At 42.6% G+C, this 17,617-nt stretch overlaps 1 protein-coding gene across 1 annotated transcript; it reads right to left on the bottom strand.

Moving 5' to 3' along the window:
- Nucleotides 1-15,124: 15,124 nt before the first annotated feature.
- LOC138894971 (zeatin O-glucosyltransferase-like) lies at nucleotides 15,125-17,286 on the bottom strand. The gene has a single exon (XM_070179682.1). The coding sequence runs from the start codon at nucleotides 17,275-17,277 to the stop codon at nucleotides 15,733-15,735; it is 1,545 nt and encodes a 514-aa protein (XP_070035783.1). The 5' UTR covers nucleotides 17,278-17,286; the 3' UTR covers nucleotides 15,125-15,732.
- Nucleotides 17,287-17,617: the final 331 nt, after the last annotated feature.

Below are 17,617 nucleotides of genomic sequence, written 5' to 3'. Positions count from 1 at the left end.
CATATCAAGGTGGGACCAGGCAAAAAACTCCATATTAGCTTTAAGGAATTGAATAAGTTTTTTCCTGAGCTTGGGAGTTAATCCTGTGCCCAGGTATACCTTTCAATCGGGCAGATGCTCGATTAGTATAATTTGTTCCAGCTCTTCAACCGTTGATTTTGTGGCGTCAGAATCATCGGGGATTATGAAGGATCGGGGGATCATATAGCCATCATTCTCGTAAATGTCTCGTTCCTCCGGTTGGGCCGAGGCTAGCGATTGTGGTTGCTATTTGACTTCTAGCTCTCCCTTTGAATTCGATCCCTTTGCTAATGAAAGTGCTGATACCGGTGTCACCTCATCGATCACAAACATCTCCTTGATGGCGGGTTGCTCCCCGTGCACTGTTTTGACTCCCTCCGACGTCGGGAACTTCAGAACTTGGTGAAGGGTCGAAGGAACTACCCTCATGTTATGGATCCAAGGCCTTCCAAGCAGGGCGTTGTACCTTATGTCACCCTCGATTACATGGAGCTATGTTTTTTGGATGGTCCTGACCACGTTCACTGGCAAGATAATCTCACCTTTGGTGGTTTCGCTCGCCATATTGAAGCTGTTAAGTACTCTAGTTGCGAGCATAATTTGATCTTGTAGGCCGAGCTGTTCTACGACCCTCGATTGAATAATATTGGTCGAGCTACCTAGATCAATCAAAATACATTTTACTTGAACTTTATTTATAAGGACAGTTATTACCAATGTGTTGTTATGAGGTCGTTCGATCCCTTCGGCATCCTTATCGTTGAAAGACAAAGTCTATTTTGGTAGGTAATCTCATGCTCGCTTTGCTCTTGTGATCGTCACTTTGGTGCGTTTAAATACTTGTCTTTGTGGAATATTGACCCCTCCTACGATCATGTGAATCACGTGGTGTGGCTCTTCCTGCTCGTTCTACCGATTTGAATCTCTATTTTTAAAGTGATTCTTGGATCGATCACTTAATAATTCCCGAAGGTGCCCCTCGTTGAGCAATCGGGCTACTTCCTCCCTTAGTTATCTGCAATCTTCTATTTTATGTCCATGGGTACCATGATACTTGCATATTTGGTTGGGATTTATCTGGGTCGGATTGGTCTTCAGAGGTCGAGGCCATCTAGTATCTTTGATACGTCCAATGGCCGACACTATGGCGGAAGCATCTACGTTGAAGTTATATTCTGACAATCAAGGTGTTTCTTTAGATCCCGCATTACTATCGAAACAATTCTTGCTCATGAGCCCTCGGGAGCTCTTTCCTCGATCATTCCTTCTATCATTCCGAACAGGGTTTCGTACAGGGCCATTATCTCTCCAATCTCCACCGTATGGGATCTATGTTCGATCGCGATTCCCAGTTGAAGTCTCTTTTAACTCTTTCCACGGGCATGTTAAGATAAACTGAACTGGTTGGAGCCCCCAATTGATCATCCTCGACCCTGATCTTCGATTGATACCAAGTATGCACATCGGCCCAAGTGACAGCTGGATACTCAATAAAATTCTATTTCAGTTGTTGTGAAGCTACGGAACTTCGAGCATTGAGGCCTCGTGTAAATGCTTGAACAGCCCAATCGTCGGTGACCGGTGGCAAATCCATCCATTCCATTTGGAACTAAGATACAAATTCCCTAAGCATCTCGTTATCTTTTTGTCTTACCTTGAAAAGGTCCAATTTTCTTATGGCTACCTTCATAGCTCCGGCGTGTGCCTTTACAAAAGAATCTGCAAGTATAGCGAACGAATCAATAGAATTAGGTGGTAAGATATGGTACCATATAATAGCTCCTTTCGATAGAGTTTCCCCGAACTTCTTCAGCAATACAGACTCAATCTCGTCACCTTCCAAGTTATTTCCTTTAATGGCGCACGTGTATGAGGTAACGTGTTCGTTTGGATATGTTGTCCCGTTATATTTCGGGATCTCGGGCATAAGGAACCTATTGGGGATTGTCTTCAGAGCTGCACTTGGGGGAAAAGGTTTTTGGACAAACTTTTTGGAATCAAGTCCTTTCAACAGCGGTGGTGCCCCCGAGATTTGGTCGACCCTGGAATTTTAAGTTTCGACTTTCTTATCATTTTCCTCAATCATTTTTCCTATTTCGATTCACTTCATCATATCCTCGAGCATCTTTATGATAGCAGGATTGGTCTCCGATTCTCCTCCATTCGATTTCTTTGATACCGATTCGGCTCTATGAATAATATCTTGCGATGGATCGATCTCGATCCCGCTTGGTGCACGATTTTGATTCTGAAGTTGTGCTATTGCAATTTATTGAGTCTGCAACATTTCAAATATCATTCGAAGGCTAATCCCGCCTTCTCCACTGCCCTATGCATTCTGATCAGCTATTCGAGCATCTCTGCGGATGCTATTTTTAGGATCAACGCCCAAATTCCCATTAATAGTAATATGGGAGCTGATGTCGATTGGATCCACGGCCGGAGCTCCATCGGGGTTTACTGGAGGTACTCGGTTTCCTGGGGCGGCTATGTTGTCATTCTCGCCATAGAGACCAATGCCATCGTCTGTGTGTGTGGGTGCTACTTGAGAGTTTGACATGTTGATCCTGGAATCAAAGACACTTCAAAGAACAAGCGTAAACTTATGTGTGTTACGAAAACTTGTACCAAACAATCACTATTATCCTTATCCCTACGGTGGGCGCAAAACTATTTCCCTTAAAATCGGATAATAATTAAACTTATAAGTGGTTTTAAGGACATGTGATTTCACTTGGCACAAACTGATAAATGTCAGAATTAATGCTAGGGATTAATTGTAAATAAAGCTAACCAATGTGATGAACAACCACGGACCTCGAGCTAGACCGCCCTCGAAGCAGCTAAATATGCTATTAAAGAGTATAGACTTTAACAACAGAGCTTGTAAGAGAAAATATGATATATTACCTTGTTATCCATGAATGTATGATGGTTACAAAATGATTAAGACCCTCTTTATATAGCAGAGGAATCATATTTAGGATATAATTCTAATTACATAAGTAAATCACATGATAGGCTAAATATTCGATCCTAACTCGATATGTGTCGAGATTCCTGCCACGATCCTCGCCCGATCACGGATATCTTGGCTTTCGGTTATTCGACGTAGCAGGCCTCCTTTGATCTTTCTCAACTTCTTTCTCGCTTCGGGTTCAAATTGACCTCGATCCTGATCGGTCATTGATCCACGAGCTTACCAATCCATCTCCATACCATGTTCCGATATAACTGGGGTCGGGCCTTGATCTTCCGTCCTGATTTCAGTTAGTCGTATGAAATTAGGCAAGCCCGATTCTGACTGTATATACCTATTCCAGTTGATTTCAGGTCAAAATCGACTACTTTCGATCGGTTATTTTGGGCAGTTTTTAGTAGTGCATGAGGAATGAACGCACCTTAATGTGCTTGAATTGTGTTGAGATAGTGATTATCATTTAATAATTATCAAAATAGGTATATTATTATTGTTTAAATTGTAGAAGACGCTTTTGTTTGACCAAAAATATAGATCTTGGTTCTAACTAGTTAGATTTAAATAAAGAAGAGTCAATCTTAGCTAATGATAATATCCTAAAGACAAATCTATCGGTTTTATGACAAATAACTTCTATATTTGTCTAGATGGCAATGAATGTAAGCAATAATATCGGTATTCAATGATCCAAAAAGATGGAATATGGCATTAAATAGTAATAAAGCAATAAATGACATTTAAGTAAATAAGAATATGTGAGTCACCCGAAAAGGGGTGAGATATGTGGATATCCTTTCTGACAATGATAAATGATTGATGAGCCTTTTGAACACTCAAGTTATTCTTGGATCCAATGGAAAGAATAGACAAGAATTTTAGCAAAAAGGTTATTTTTGTATGCTTGTAATAAGGCCAGATTCTCTCTATAAAGTCAAAGTGTTTTTTACAAATGAATATCTCATGTCCCCGATCATTATATCTCTTTCTACTTATAGGGAATATGTTCCTAGAAACCCTAATAGTACAGGTGCAGAAAATATACACTAAAATATTCTCTTTACTGTCCTACCTTGAAACTAGCCGTTATAACTCTATCATGGATGCTCGACCTCGACCTTGATATTTGACGACTACTCGACCTTGATTTTTGCTAACTCTTCGTGCGCAACCTCCATTGTTTCTAGAACCACTTCGACCTTAGAAGGGCCTTCGTTGGAGTCGTATTGGCGACACATAGCAGCCTGTGAATGCCTCCTTAATGCTAACATGACTTAATCATATTTGAGATAATTTTTTACCCATACAATTGGTCTCTCCGCTTATTGAGGTCGTCCTTGCAGGTGATATTAATGAGCGGATAATGTCGTTTTCGATCGAACTTATCGAGTAAGCCGCACGAGTCGTAATCGTCGCATCGAGCAGACCACGTGGCCCTCTATGGGCCGTATGTTTCAAATATCTCGAGTTTCCTGGGCGATTTGTTATAGTTATCTTGTCCAGGGAATAGAGTTATGCCATGACATCTAGCATCATTATGAAGCATATTTCCGATATGTTTCCTTGATTCACGTGTGACCCTTGATTGGATATGCCGTTTCAATTCTTGTGCCAATTATGACAAGTCGTTTTTGGGTTTAGTGCCATGATATCTATAAATTGTGGGTTTTGGACTCGATTTTGAAGTTTATTCCTCCTAACTTTCCAGAGCATCACCCTTCTTGCCATTTTATTCGCTAAACTTCCTTTCCTCACTTTGCTGCCTTACTCCATCTCCATTATTTCCTACTTGTTATTATCCTTTACTACTTTGCACCATGTCTAACTTACCATCAGACGCTGGTGAAGGGAGTTGTGTTCCTCTTTTAGTTGTTGTGTTTCTTTCTCATGAGGAGTGTTCTTCCGCCATTGTTGATGATGTAGCATTCCCTTAAGTGGAGGAAATAATCCCCCGCAATCCTGACGCTAGGTCCGACCTCACCATATCACCTGACGCCGCGCCTGGAATCTTTCATTTGACGATGACGCCTAAGGAATAGGCTGAACTCAAGGCCAAATTCAGCCTTCCAACCATGTCGAACTGATCCCTGATGGTGAGGATGTAGTACAGATTCATTGCCCCAGATATTGCGTGCTATACATTTATCCTTTCCTCATCAATTTTACATTCCCCCTTCTTCCATTGGTGGAGGAAGTATGTCATCACTACGGTGTCTACCCCGCTCAGCTTGCATCGTACGTCTATAAAATTATTAGGATACTGACCAAATTTGTTAAGCTGCCCAGGGTCGAGCTGACGCTGCAACATTTGGTTCATCTCTTCGCCCCTAGCTTCTATAGGGGACGATATTGAAACTTTGCCATTGTGGAGGCAAATATTTGGTGGTGAAGACATACGATAAGGCCAGTCGCCAGTTCTGGCTTAATTTTTTCTACGTGAGGACCGAGGACGTGGTGACTAACATTGATGGCTTTCCAGAGACTTAGAATTGCAAATGTAGGTGCTTGTTTTTTGTTTGCGTTCTTTTACTTAATTGGAGTTGGTTCAAGGACTTTTTCTTTCCTTGTAGCCAACACTCAGCCTCCCCTTCTAGTCATGCACATTTTTTATTGGGTTGAGAAAATCCTCCCCCATATCATAGGGATCTGCGACTGGCCGAGCTTCATCAAAAAGTTCAAACCGGTTTTTCCTTTGACAGGTAACTTTCCATGTTAGCCCGTGATCGTTCCATTTTTCATTGTATGTCGACTCGTTTTACTGACTTAGACGTTTGTTTCTTTCCCGGGCAGGATGTCTTCTAGAATGAGCCGGGCAGTGGTGCCATCCTTTCGGATGAAGGCTGATACCCCTTCGGCTTCTACCCCTATTGTGACTACTTCCGCTTCTATGCCGACCCCTTCCTCGGCCACCGCAGTCTAAGAACCTGCCCCTGTTTCGTCCCCTTCTTCTGCTCCTCAACTCCTTTCACTGATTGATGATGACGATGATCTCTTTCCTAATGACAGTAGTCTAGTGCCTCGTAAGAGGAGAGCCAGGGATTCAGGAGGAGAAAGGCCAGTAGCCGTCAACTTGGAAGAATATGACTTTGTTCTTCGAGAGACGGCCACAATGCATGTTGGAGAGAGCACCACGGTGGGCTCCGAGGTTCCGCACTTGTAGGATATGAACACAAGTGCTTTGATGCATCCCGCGGGGGAGACGATCGAGAGAGGGATGCATGATGACGGTCTCACCCTTCCGAGGTAAGAGGAGGCCTCGTCTTTTAGGGTCATAGTGGAGGTCCACTCCGCGGCTTATGCCAGAGAGAAGGCTGTTGCTGAAGAGGACGTCAGATCCGACTCCAATATGGATATGGACGAGTTGAGGATGATCGACGAGGGAATCACTCAACTTGAGGTGAGGTTGGAAGGGGGTCCAAGACTATTACGATCCCAATGGATCATAATCTTCTTGTAAACACCAAGGAAGTAGTCGCTTCCCTCGATCCCATTTGTTTTTAGGTTGAGGGTACGACCCTCGAGAGGATAAACGATAGAACTCTATAGAATAACGTTGATAGTCTTGCTCTACGGGTAAGTACGACTATCGTCTGTTCTTTTCCTCATGCTTTGATTTATTTCGTAAGTACTAATTCCTTTTTCTTGCTTTGCGGGCGGTTATTATAGAGATTGAGAGTGCTCTCCGGGAGAAAAAATGTAAAGATATTTACGTGAAGCTGAAGGACAAGTATACAACGTGCCTTGGGAAGTACCAAGTGCTCCGGTGTCATCTTCGCGAAGGCGGTGACGTGCGGATCCTAAGGAAGGACTTGTAGAAGAGGGACGAGAAGATGATCCGGGTTGTGGAGAAATGAAGCTTCCTCGAAGGGACGTTAAGGAGCAAAGAGTAGGAGATTGAGCTTAGCAGGGGCATAGAGGCCCAATGTAGCGATCTCCAAGCCCAAGTGGTCCAGTTGTGAGGCAACTCGAAGAATGCCAGTTTAAGGGGGAGGCTCTTAGTGGTGAGGTCTCCGTAAAACAGGAGGAGCTTGATAAGGCGGTGTCTATTCAGTCGGGGGCTTAGAGGATGGTGGAGTTCCTTGAAGTGGCAAACCGAACCCTTCGTTTTAAGCAAGAAAATGATTTATCGACGACAAGGGCTAAAGAAGAACGGCTAGATGAAAGGATTGGGGAGTTGGAGAAAGAGACCTCCGATCTTTATGATCAAGTTGCCACTCTAGAGGCCAAGAAGGTCAAACTACTTGTACAGCCATCTTAATCTATGGCTTCTAGATTTCCCAATGTTCCTTGTGAGTTGTATGAAGAGTGCATTCAGGCCAAGGCCCGATTGGATGTGCTTCGATAGTTGCATGTGGAGGGCTCGGTACCTGCCGCAGACTTTGAGGATGCTCGGGTCCAAGCTCGTGAGGCTCAAGTTTCTTGTGGCTATGGCCCGACTATGCCTCGTCTTGGCGAAGAAGATAAGGACGGTGAGGATGTTATATATCGCCATGAGGATAAGGCCTGGTATTATACTATTTACCTTCTGGGAAAGGAGGGAGAGGGCATCGAAGATCGAATCATTGAGGATGTCGCGGGCCGTGATGGCGATGGACAACAGTAGTTTTGTTATAATTTTGTGTATTTTTGCTCGCGTCTTCAAGAGCCTTTGTAAGAAACCTTTGTCTATAAATATCAAAATTGGTTTTTGCCTTCATTTGCACCTTTTTTATTTGCCATGGTTTGTTCATGTACTTTGCATGTTTTGATCCTTCATACTTTTGTTGTTGTTCTTATAAATATCAAAGTCTTTGGGTTGAATAGATATGGGCCGAATTACCCCTCAACCCATAAAGACGAGTATGTCTACAGACCGATTGGTTAGGTTTGAACTTGGTCGGACTTAGCATTTTTGTTTGGTTAAGTTTAATCTTCGATTGAAACGTGGACGAGGGCCGATAGGTGTCATTCAAACTTGGTCGAATTTTAACTTCTTTAAATCGCGACCAAGGGCCAGTAGGTGTTATTCAAGCTTGGTTGAATTCTAACCTTCGTTAAGGTGCGGCTGAGGGCCGATAGGTATTATTCGAGCTGGGTTGAACTTAACCTTTTATTAATGTGTGGCTGAGGGCCAATAGGTGATATTCGAGTTGGGTCAAACTTAACTTTTCCTTAAATCGCAGGCCGATGGCTGATAGGGGTTGTTCGAGTTGGTTCGAACTTAACCTTTTATTATATCATGGGCTGAGGGCCGATATGTGTTGTTCGAGTTGGTTCAAAGTTAACCGTTTATTAATGTGAGACCGAGGGCTGATAGGTATTGTTCAATCTGGGTCAAACTTAACCTTTGTTTAGGTGCGCTCGAGGGCTGATAGGTATTGTTCGAGCTGGGTCGAACTTAACCTTTGTTTAGGTATGGTCGAGGGCGATATTGTTATTCGAGTTGGGTCAAATTTAATAGTTGTTTAGGTGCGGCTGAGGGCCGATATGTGTTGTTCAAGCTGGGTCGAACTTACCTTTGTTTAGGTGCGGCCGAAGACCAATAGGTGTTGCTCGAGCTAGGTCGAACTTAACCTTTGTTTGGGTGCGGCCGATGGCCGATAGTTATTGTTCGAGCTGGGTTGAACTTAACCTTTAACACAAAAGGTGTTCTGATAGACGTAAGTTTCTTATTACTTTTACGTTGTTTCCCTGATTACAAGATTGGAGAAAGTTATAGATTTTGGGCATTGGCTGGCGTTTTAGTCCCAGTCTATCTATCTAGTCCCCTCATTGTTAGACTTGGAGAGTATTGAGGAGTCGAGCAATGAAAGATAAAAAACAATTCCTCCCTCGCATACTTCGGCTCAAAGTGTTCCTTTTGTCGCATCGTTAAAATCTCCTTGAGAAAACCCTAATGGGACAAAACAGAAGTAAGGGAAAACAAGTACGACTTGAGGAAACCTCTTCTTTTTAGAAGTTGAAGTACTTGAGGTGACTGATGCTCCAATTGTTCGGTAATTATTTTCCTTCAATTGTCTCTAATTGGAATGAACCCTTGTTTTCTTTGGCTGTAATTTTGTACGAATTCGTCCCCAGTTTGCCTTCCCGTGGGTCATTGCTCCCTTGCGTTTTAGCTTTGAGTACGTAGTCCCCGACTTTGAGTGGCCGGACTTTTTCTTTCTTGTTGTAATAACGCTCTGCTTGCTGCTTTTGGGCGACCATCATTAGGTATGCTATATCTCTTTGTTCATCGATCTTATCGAGTTCCTGCCTTCTACTCTCATCATTACTAGTACCGCTTTCGTAGGAGTACCTTAGGATGGGTTCTCCGACTTCCACTGGTATGACTGCTTTTCTCCTACTGATCAGAGAGTAGGGTGTCTCTCCTGTTCTAGTTTTCTGAGTAGTTCTATACGCCCATAATACTTCTGGGAGTATCTCCGGTCACAGTCTCTTGGGGTCTTCGAGATTTTTCTTCATGATATTTAATATGGACTTGTTGGAGGATTCTGCTTACCCATTACTAGCCGGGTGATACGGGGTTGAAAGTGTCCTCTCAATATGCCATTTCTCGAAGAATTCGACGGTTTTCTTTCCCCGTGAAACGGGGTCCGTTATCGCAGCTGATCTCCTAAGGTAGGCCGAATCGCCAGATGATGTTTCTCCAGATAAAGGTGATTACCTCTTCATCGCATATTTGGGTGAATGCTCCTACTTCTACCCATTTAGAGATATAGTCAGTTAAAACCAAAAGGTAACGTACTTTACCTCCCCCTACTAGGAGGGGGCCCACGATGTCATTCCCCACTTGATGAACGACCACTGAGAGGTGACTGGGTGGAGATATTTGCCTGCTTGGTGAATTATTGGGGCATATTTTTGACATTGTCCGCATTTCTTCACGAATTCTAAAGCGTCCTTTTTCATGGTGGGCCAGTAGTATCCTGGCCGAATGAGACACCTAACAAGTGCTCGATTTCCGGAGAGAGCGCCGCAATGGCTTTCATGAACTTCCTCTAGAACGCGTTGGGTTTGGTTTGGGCCCAAACATTTCTCCAGAGGGCCACCGTATTTCCTCTTGTACAAGTCGCTATGGAGGAGATTGTATCTAGTTGCTTGTATTCTAAACTTTTTGGCTTCTTTTTTGTTGTTTGGGAGTGCGTCGTCCTACAAGTAGGCGATAATACGATTGCGCCAATCCCAAGTTAAGATTACCGGTCTTACCTCGATTTGGTCTAGTGATGAGTTGAGGAGGTGGACTACGCTTTTATCCCCGGTCCTGATGCTTTAGGTGGTTGCGGCCAATTTAGCGAGGTCATCCGCTTCAACATTCTGTGCACGTGGGATCTGGTCGAGCTGGCATTCATCGAACTTGGGTAGCATCTTACAAATTTCGGTCTAATATTTTTGCAACCTTAGTTCTTTGATTTGGAAAGTCCCTGTGACTTGTTTGACTACGAGCTGGGAATCACAACGGAGTTTTAACCACTTCGTCTCGTATTTGAGTGCTAGCCTTAATCTTACAATTATAGCATTATACTTAGCCTTGTTGTTAGTCATATCTAGGCATCTTAAGGACTGAACAATTACTTCACCGGTAGGGACCTCGAGTACGAGTCCCAGTCTGGATCCGAAAGCATTGGATGCGTTCTCGGTGTACAAGACCCAGAGGTCTTGTGTTTGGAGAGAAGCTTGGGCGGCTTCCTTCTAGACTTCAGGCATTATCTTTGTGCTGAATTCTGCGACGAAGTCGGCGAGCACTTGCCACTTTATCACCGTTCGTAGCTGATGTGTAATATCGTGCTCGCTTAGCTCGATGGCCCACTTGGCTAGCCTCCCCGATAACTCGGGCTTATGTAAAAGGCTCCTTAGATGAAAGGTGGTGACGACTGAGATAGTATGGCACTCGAAATATGGTCTAAGCTTTCGTGAAGCTACAACAAGTGCCAAGGCTAGTTTCTCGAGCAGTGGGTACCTTGACTCGGCGTCGACGAGTGTTTTGCTAATATAATAAATGGTAGATTGTGTACCTTTGCATTATCGGATCAGGACTGCACTTACTGCCACTTCGAAGATGGCTAGGTAGACGAGGAGATGTTCCCTGGGTTCGAGCTTTGAGAGCAGAGGTGTTGATGATAGATATGCCTTCAGTTCTCGTAGAGCTTGAATGCACTTAGGCATCCACTCTAGTCAATTATCCTTTTTGATTATGCCAAAAAATTTGTGACATCTGTTAGATTACCGCGAGATAAATATCGATAAGGCGACGATTCGACCAGTCAACCTTTGGACTTGCTTCTTGGTAGTCAGGAGCTCTGGTATCCCTTCGATAGCTTTGATCTGTTGTAGGTTGACCTCGATCCCTTGTTGTAATACTAAGAAGCCCAAGGACTTTCCCAAGACTATGCCAAAGGCGCATTTCTCTGGGTTTAGTTTCATTCACGGTCTTAGTATGTCGAAAGCTTCCTTTAAATGGTCGATATGGTCCTCTACCTTTTTGGATTTGACCATCATGTAGTTGATATATACCTCCATGGTCTTTCCGAGCTGATCTTTGAACATTTTCGTGACCAATCTTTGATAGGTAGACCCTGCTTTCTTCAGCCTAAATGGCATGACCCTACAACAATATGTTCCTTAGTAGGCGATGAACGTGATTTTCTCCTGGTCCTCTTCTTCCATAAGTATCTGGTTATAGCCCGACTATACGTACAAATAACTCAAATGCTCGTGCCCAGCTGTTACGTCGATAAGTTGGTCTATATGTTCTAACGAGAACGAATCCTTCATGCAGGCTTTGTTCAAGTCCGTAAAGTCTACACGTATCCGCCATTTCCCATTTTTCTTTTTGACTATCACTACATTCACGATCCCATTTTTCTTTTTGACTAAATTTACCTGGTTCTAGGGGCTTGCAGCCTATGTAGGCATGTTTGCTGTAGTCGTTGGGATCTAGTTGAAAGGGGTGGAGGTCCTCTATAGTCGAGTCTGTGGCTTCAACCATTTCGGGATCCATGATGGCGTTCGTGGTCTCTTCTTGTGTCGACCTCGACCCTATTGATGCTATGCCTTTTTTTCCTTGTCTTTTTTCTATTGGGTTGTCGTGCTGTCTAAGGCTATGCGGTAACATTCCCGGGATGTATGTTGTTCTCACCGTATGCTGAATATCCCCCAAGGTGTTGGGAATTGGCTTACTTGGTATAATCTGGAGGGGTCAGCTCTCATGGGATGTATCCATAGTCATCCTACTATGGCATTGTATACGGTGGCCTGGTACATGATGTGGAAGGTTGTCTCTAGCGTTACGCCGCCGGCCAAGACAAGGAGTGTAATTTCTCCCGATGTCCGTTCAACTCCGTTATTAAAACCGGTTAGTGTAATGCAGTGTGGCACTATCTTGTCCTTGAGTCTCATCTGGGTGAGGACTCGGGGATGGATAATGCATGCTCCGCTTCCATCTTCTACCATGATATGTTTGACATCAATATATAAAATGCGCAAAGTAATGACGATATCATCAGTATGAGGTAAAGTCAAACTGTCGTCATCCGACTCGTCGAATATGATACTTTTTTCTAGCCCGTCATACCGTTCGCGGGTGATAGATCGTTTGAGCTTATGAGTGGTAGTGAATTTAACGCCATTGATAGAGGCTTCATGGTCACCGCCGATGATCATATTGATAAGGCGAGCTGGTGACGGCGAGTTCGGCAGGTCTTGGCATTCACGTCCTCTAGCGAAGTTGTTTCTCCCCTTATCACTCAGCAGCTCTTTGAGGTGTCCCTGCAGGAACATGTTTACGACCTCTTGCCTGAGGGCGATGCAATCTTTTTTTTTGTGTCCGTGCTCCTGGTGGAACTCGCAGAGGGCGTCTGATTTTCTGGTGCTTGGATCGGACCTCATCTTTAGCGGCCATTTTACCTTTGTTTCGAGTTTCTCCAGAGCATAGACTATTTTTGTAGGTGACACACAAAAATTGTGAGAAAATAATAGGGGGCATGCCTCGATCGCTCCTGTGAGTCCCTATCCTCATCCTGGATGCACCTTCATTATAGCGAAAAGAAGGCGGGGCGGGGGCCCTGACGTATGGCTGATGTCGTTCCATGTTGGGTCCTGAGACTGGGTGATCCCTTTTGATGTTTCTCTTCATTCTTGATTGGACTCGGCTTGTATCAAGATGAGCCATTGAGTTGGTCTATTGAGTTCGCCCTCATCTGGCCGGATTTTGTCACAGTAAGATTTATGGATTTCATCCCAAGTAGTTGGAGGATATTTCATCAGCCGGCTCAGCAGTTTTCTAGTTGCTCTCGAACCATCTCTACTGGACCCATTTTGAAAATCTGCGACCGCTATCCCCTCGGACACGTTTGGTAGGGTTATCCTTACCCTATTGAATCGGTCAAGGAAGTCCCTCAGTCTCTCTCTCAAGGACTGTTTGATGGCAAATATGTCATTTACTCTTGTTTCGGCTTTCTTGGCTATGGCATGCGCCGTTACGAACTTATCAGTCATTTTCTCGAAGGTTTTTGTGGAGCGGGCTCGTAGCTGTGAATATCATGTCAATGCCCCTCCCGTAAGAGTTTCGCCAAATTTCTTCAGCAAAATAGAGGGCATTTGTTCCATGGTGAGGTCGTTGCCTTTCATGGCGGTGACATAGTGAGTCACGTGATCTTCGGGGTGAGTCGTTTTGTCGTATATCCTGAGATATGGCGGTACTTTGAAGGTCTTTGGTATGGCATGTGGGGTTGCTTCTTCGTTGTACGACTACTCTACGAACCTACTAGCGTCCTTCTTCGACAATAGTTTAGGGGCGCTCGGTGTCGAAAGAGTACGATACATCGGTGTAAAAGATTTCCTTTTTTCCGTAAGCTTGGTTTACTTGACCAAAGGGCGCGGTAGAACCTGAAGGAGAGGAATAAATACCTGGTCTATAATTTTGATAAAATGAGGACCGCTATTAGAAAATATCTTCTTCCTCTTGGTCATCATCAAAGAAGTTGACGTCCGGGGCTTCCTCTTTCCCTTTAAAATAAAACTGGTGAAGTCCATCCTAAAGTTCAAAATTTACATCCAACACCAGAGGTTCCTGATGAGAACAAAACCAAAGAAATGCAAGATGAGAAGGAGTCTTGGTGTTCTTTCATTTGATCTCTGAGTGCTTTGTTTTCATTCTCTATTTCTTCCATCCTCTTTAGAACAACAGTGAGGACGATGTCACCTGCATTGTCAGTAGCATTGTGAGTTATACTTGGTGTTGGAGGGTCTGGTTGGTCGCCCTATTCGTCTGCTCGTTGCACTATGTAGGCTCTTTCCGTCTCTGTAATCATGTTGTTGAGCACGCTTACTAGTGTATCGGTCAACTATGATTCGAGGAGCTTTTTCATGGCCGGTGGCATCTCTTCCCCCGTGGATGTGGAGGCCCCTTTTTCGTTTGGTTTTCTTATGCCACAATAGGGTGAAGGAGACCTCTTTCACCTGAGGGAGGTAGTGGGTGTCACATCATCACCTAATGTTTCACAACTCTCGTTGACAACGTTTATGAGGTTACTAGGGAAATCACCTGTCACTTTAATCCTCTCTCTTTGGTTACCTGCCATGTAGGTTTTTTGTATATGCAAAGACAAAGAAAAATCTTGGGGTTTATTAGGTTAGTGACTCACATTAGCTGTAGATCTAAAGGAAACTAAAATGTTAGCTAAAAAGTCCCTACAGACGGCGCCAAACTGTTTGACCAAAAATATAGATCTTGGTTCAACCAATTAGATTTAAATAAAGAAGAGTCAATCTTAGCTAATGATAATATCCTAAAGACAAAGCTATCGATTTTATAACAAATAACTTGTGTATTTGTCCGGATGGCAATGAATGTAAGCAATAATATCAGTATTCAATGATCCAAAAAGATAGAATATGGCATTAAATGGCATTTAAGTAAATAAAAATGTGTGAGTCACCCGAAAAGGGGTGAGATCTGTGAATATCGTTTCTGGTAATGATGAATGATTGATGAGCCCTTTGAACACTCAGGTTGTTCTTGGATCCGGTGGAAAGAATAGACAAGGATCTTAGCAAAAAGGTTATTTTTGTATGCTTGTAATAAGGCCAGATTCTCTCTATAAAGTCAAAGTGTTTTTTACAAATGAATATCTCATTGTGTCTCTTCTACTCATAGGGAACATGTTCCTAGGAACCCTAATAATACATGTACAGAGAATATCCATTAGAATATTATCTTTAGTATTCTATCTTGAAACTATCCATTATAACTCTATTAAGGAAGCTCGACCTTGACCTTGATCTTTGATGACTTCTCGACCTTGACCTTGATCTTTGATGACTTCTCGACCTTGACCTTGATCTTTGATGACTTCTCGACCTTGATTCTTGCTAACTCTTCGACCAGAACCTTCATTGTTTCTAGAATCACTTCGACCTTAGGCAGGCCTTCGTTGGAGTCGTATTGGTGACACATGGAAACCTGTTAATGCCTCCTTAATGCTAACATGACTTAATCATATTTGAGATACTTTTTTACCCATACAACTTTGACAAACGAAAAAGAGAAATAATTTTAAAGTCTCTCCTAGAACTTGAACCACAGATCATGCAAATTGTAACAAAAGTAATAATGCTAATTAATTAAGAGTTCCTACTTTAGCATATTTTTCAAAGTTAGAAATGTTACTACTAAAAAAAAAACTAATTCTAGATGGTATAGAAAAGTTAATACTACTTCCAGCATAACATCGATCATCATTAATTGAACAGAACAGTTATCTTCTGATGTGAGCAATAAAGGTATCTAACTCTTTCCTAGTAGCACCACCATCCACCATGGACTCTTTGATTGCATTGCCCAACAATTTGGCGTTCTTCCTCATGTCATCTCCTTCTAATGAAGTCATTAATCTTTTCACAACATTTTCAATAGTCATTGATGAAGTTAAGTTATCTTTACTATCCCATTTCCTCACATTCAAGCCTATTCTCAACACCTCTGTTATAAGCACAGCATTTCTTGGCTGGTCAACTTGCATAGGCCATGCTGCTATTGGCACTCCCATAGTAATGCTCTCCATACATGAATTCCATCCGCAATGACTCATGAACCCACCAGTTGATTGGTGTGCCAAGATTTCCAATTGGGGTGCCCAATCTTTCACTATAATTCCTCTTCCTTCTAATCTTTTTTCAAGCCCTTCTGGCAATTGAGCTTCTACCAGTACATTATTTTCTTCTGTCGAAGCGTTTGCTTTGCGATCATCAGCAGTCCTTAATAACCATATGAATTTTTGTTGGCTTCGCTCTAAACCAATGGCTAGCTCATTGATTTGGTCATGTGATAAAGAAACCGATGTTCCAAATGATACGAGTATCACTGAGTTTGGAGCATGTTTGTCTAGCCACTCTAGACATTCATGTCGACGTACAATTATTGGACCCTTTTTCTCCATAATCACCATTGGATTAAAAGGGCCAAGAGCCCATTGCTTATCATTCCCCATGAACTTTGTAAGTAAATCAAGATAAGGACCCTCTATCACGCTGCTTGTATCATGAATATCTCCACATTTGATCTTTCCACATTCAAGTTGCTTCTTAAGAACTTCCAAGATTTCAGGCGGGTAAGAACTTTCAATGGATGGAAGGTTTTTTAGAATCTTCATTTTCCTTCTAATGTTAGGTGATGAAAATATCAAACTCGAGACCTTTAGATTGGCAAAAGCTTTCATAAATGATTTCAAGAGTCTTTCACTTACCATCGTAGGATGATTCGTCTTCACGTAAGCCGGAAAAAGCTTTGTGATGGCATCCCAAATGAACGAGTAAGTATTAAAAGCTGAGCTACCGTGGAAACAGTAAGCTTCCATATTAGGTATTAAACGTACATCTTGAACAGTACAAGTCATTAGGGAGTCGTAAATAATTACCACCCTCCTATACTTAGCAGACACTTCTTTTAGAAAGGTAAAAACAGGTTCACGCAGCTGTAAAGTTGCGTGAAATAAACATGTCATAAGCTCTGTGCGAGATATTTGAGAAGAAATATTTAGTGATGGTGGTACTGGAAATTCTTGAAAATAGATGGTGGACCTTGCATTTAGGTCCCAACCATGGACGCGAAGCTTTGCTTGCTTGATATGATCTTCAAAGCCAATATAATGTATTGGTAAATTATAAGACGATAAAAGACGAGAGAGATGGAGAAGTTGATTGAGGTGCCCTTGTACTGGAAAGGGCACCATCACTACAGCAACTTGTTTTTCTAAGAAATCATTTTGGTCATGGCTTTGATCTAAAGAGGCGCAACCACCCATTTTAAACGTCAAGATGAAATAATTGGCTTTTGCTAGTCTTTACTTATGTCTTGTGTTGGAATTTATACAAGAAAAAGCTAGCTGTCTGGGATTTGTAAGATCAATGCCAAGATTTTGCGTCCCATTGAGATATACTTGATCAATAGTCTATCACCTTTCATCCGCTAATTTTCTAAGTCGCAAAAGTTGACTTTCAACGATTAATAAAATGTTAAAATATATACTCCTATTAAAATAATAAGCAGTGCTGTGCATCTACGAATTTGCTGTATTGCCAAGCTGTGATATATGCAATTGAGGGCTATTGCGTAGCACGATCTAAAATGCATTTTTCATTTAG

This window comes from Nicotiana tomentosiformis, chromosome 6, assembly GCF_000390325.3.
Source record: "Nicotiana tomentosiformis chromosome 6, ASM39032v3, whole genome shotgun sequence".
In the NCBI taxonomy this organism is placed as follows: Eukaryota; Viridiplantae; Streptophyta; class Magnoliopsida; order Solanales; family Solanaceae; genus Nicotiana; species Nicotiana tomentosiformis.
Note: the sequence above shows the minus strand (reverse complement) of the source record. Positions and strands in the feature narration are given on the sequence as shown.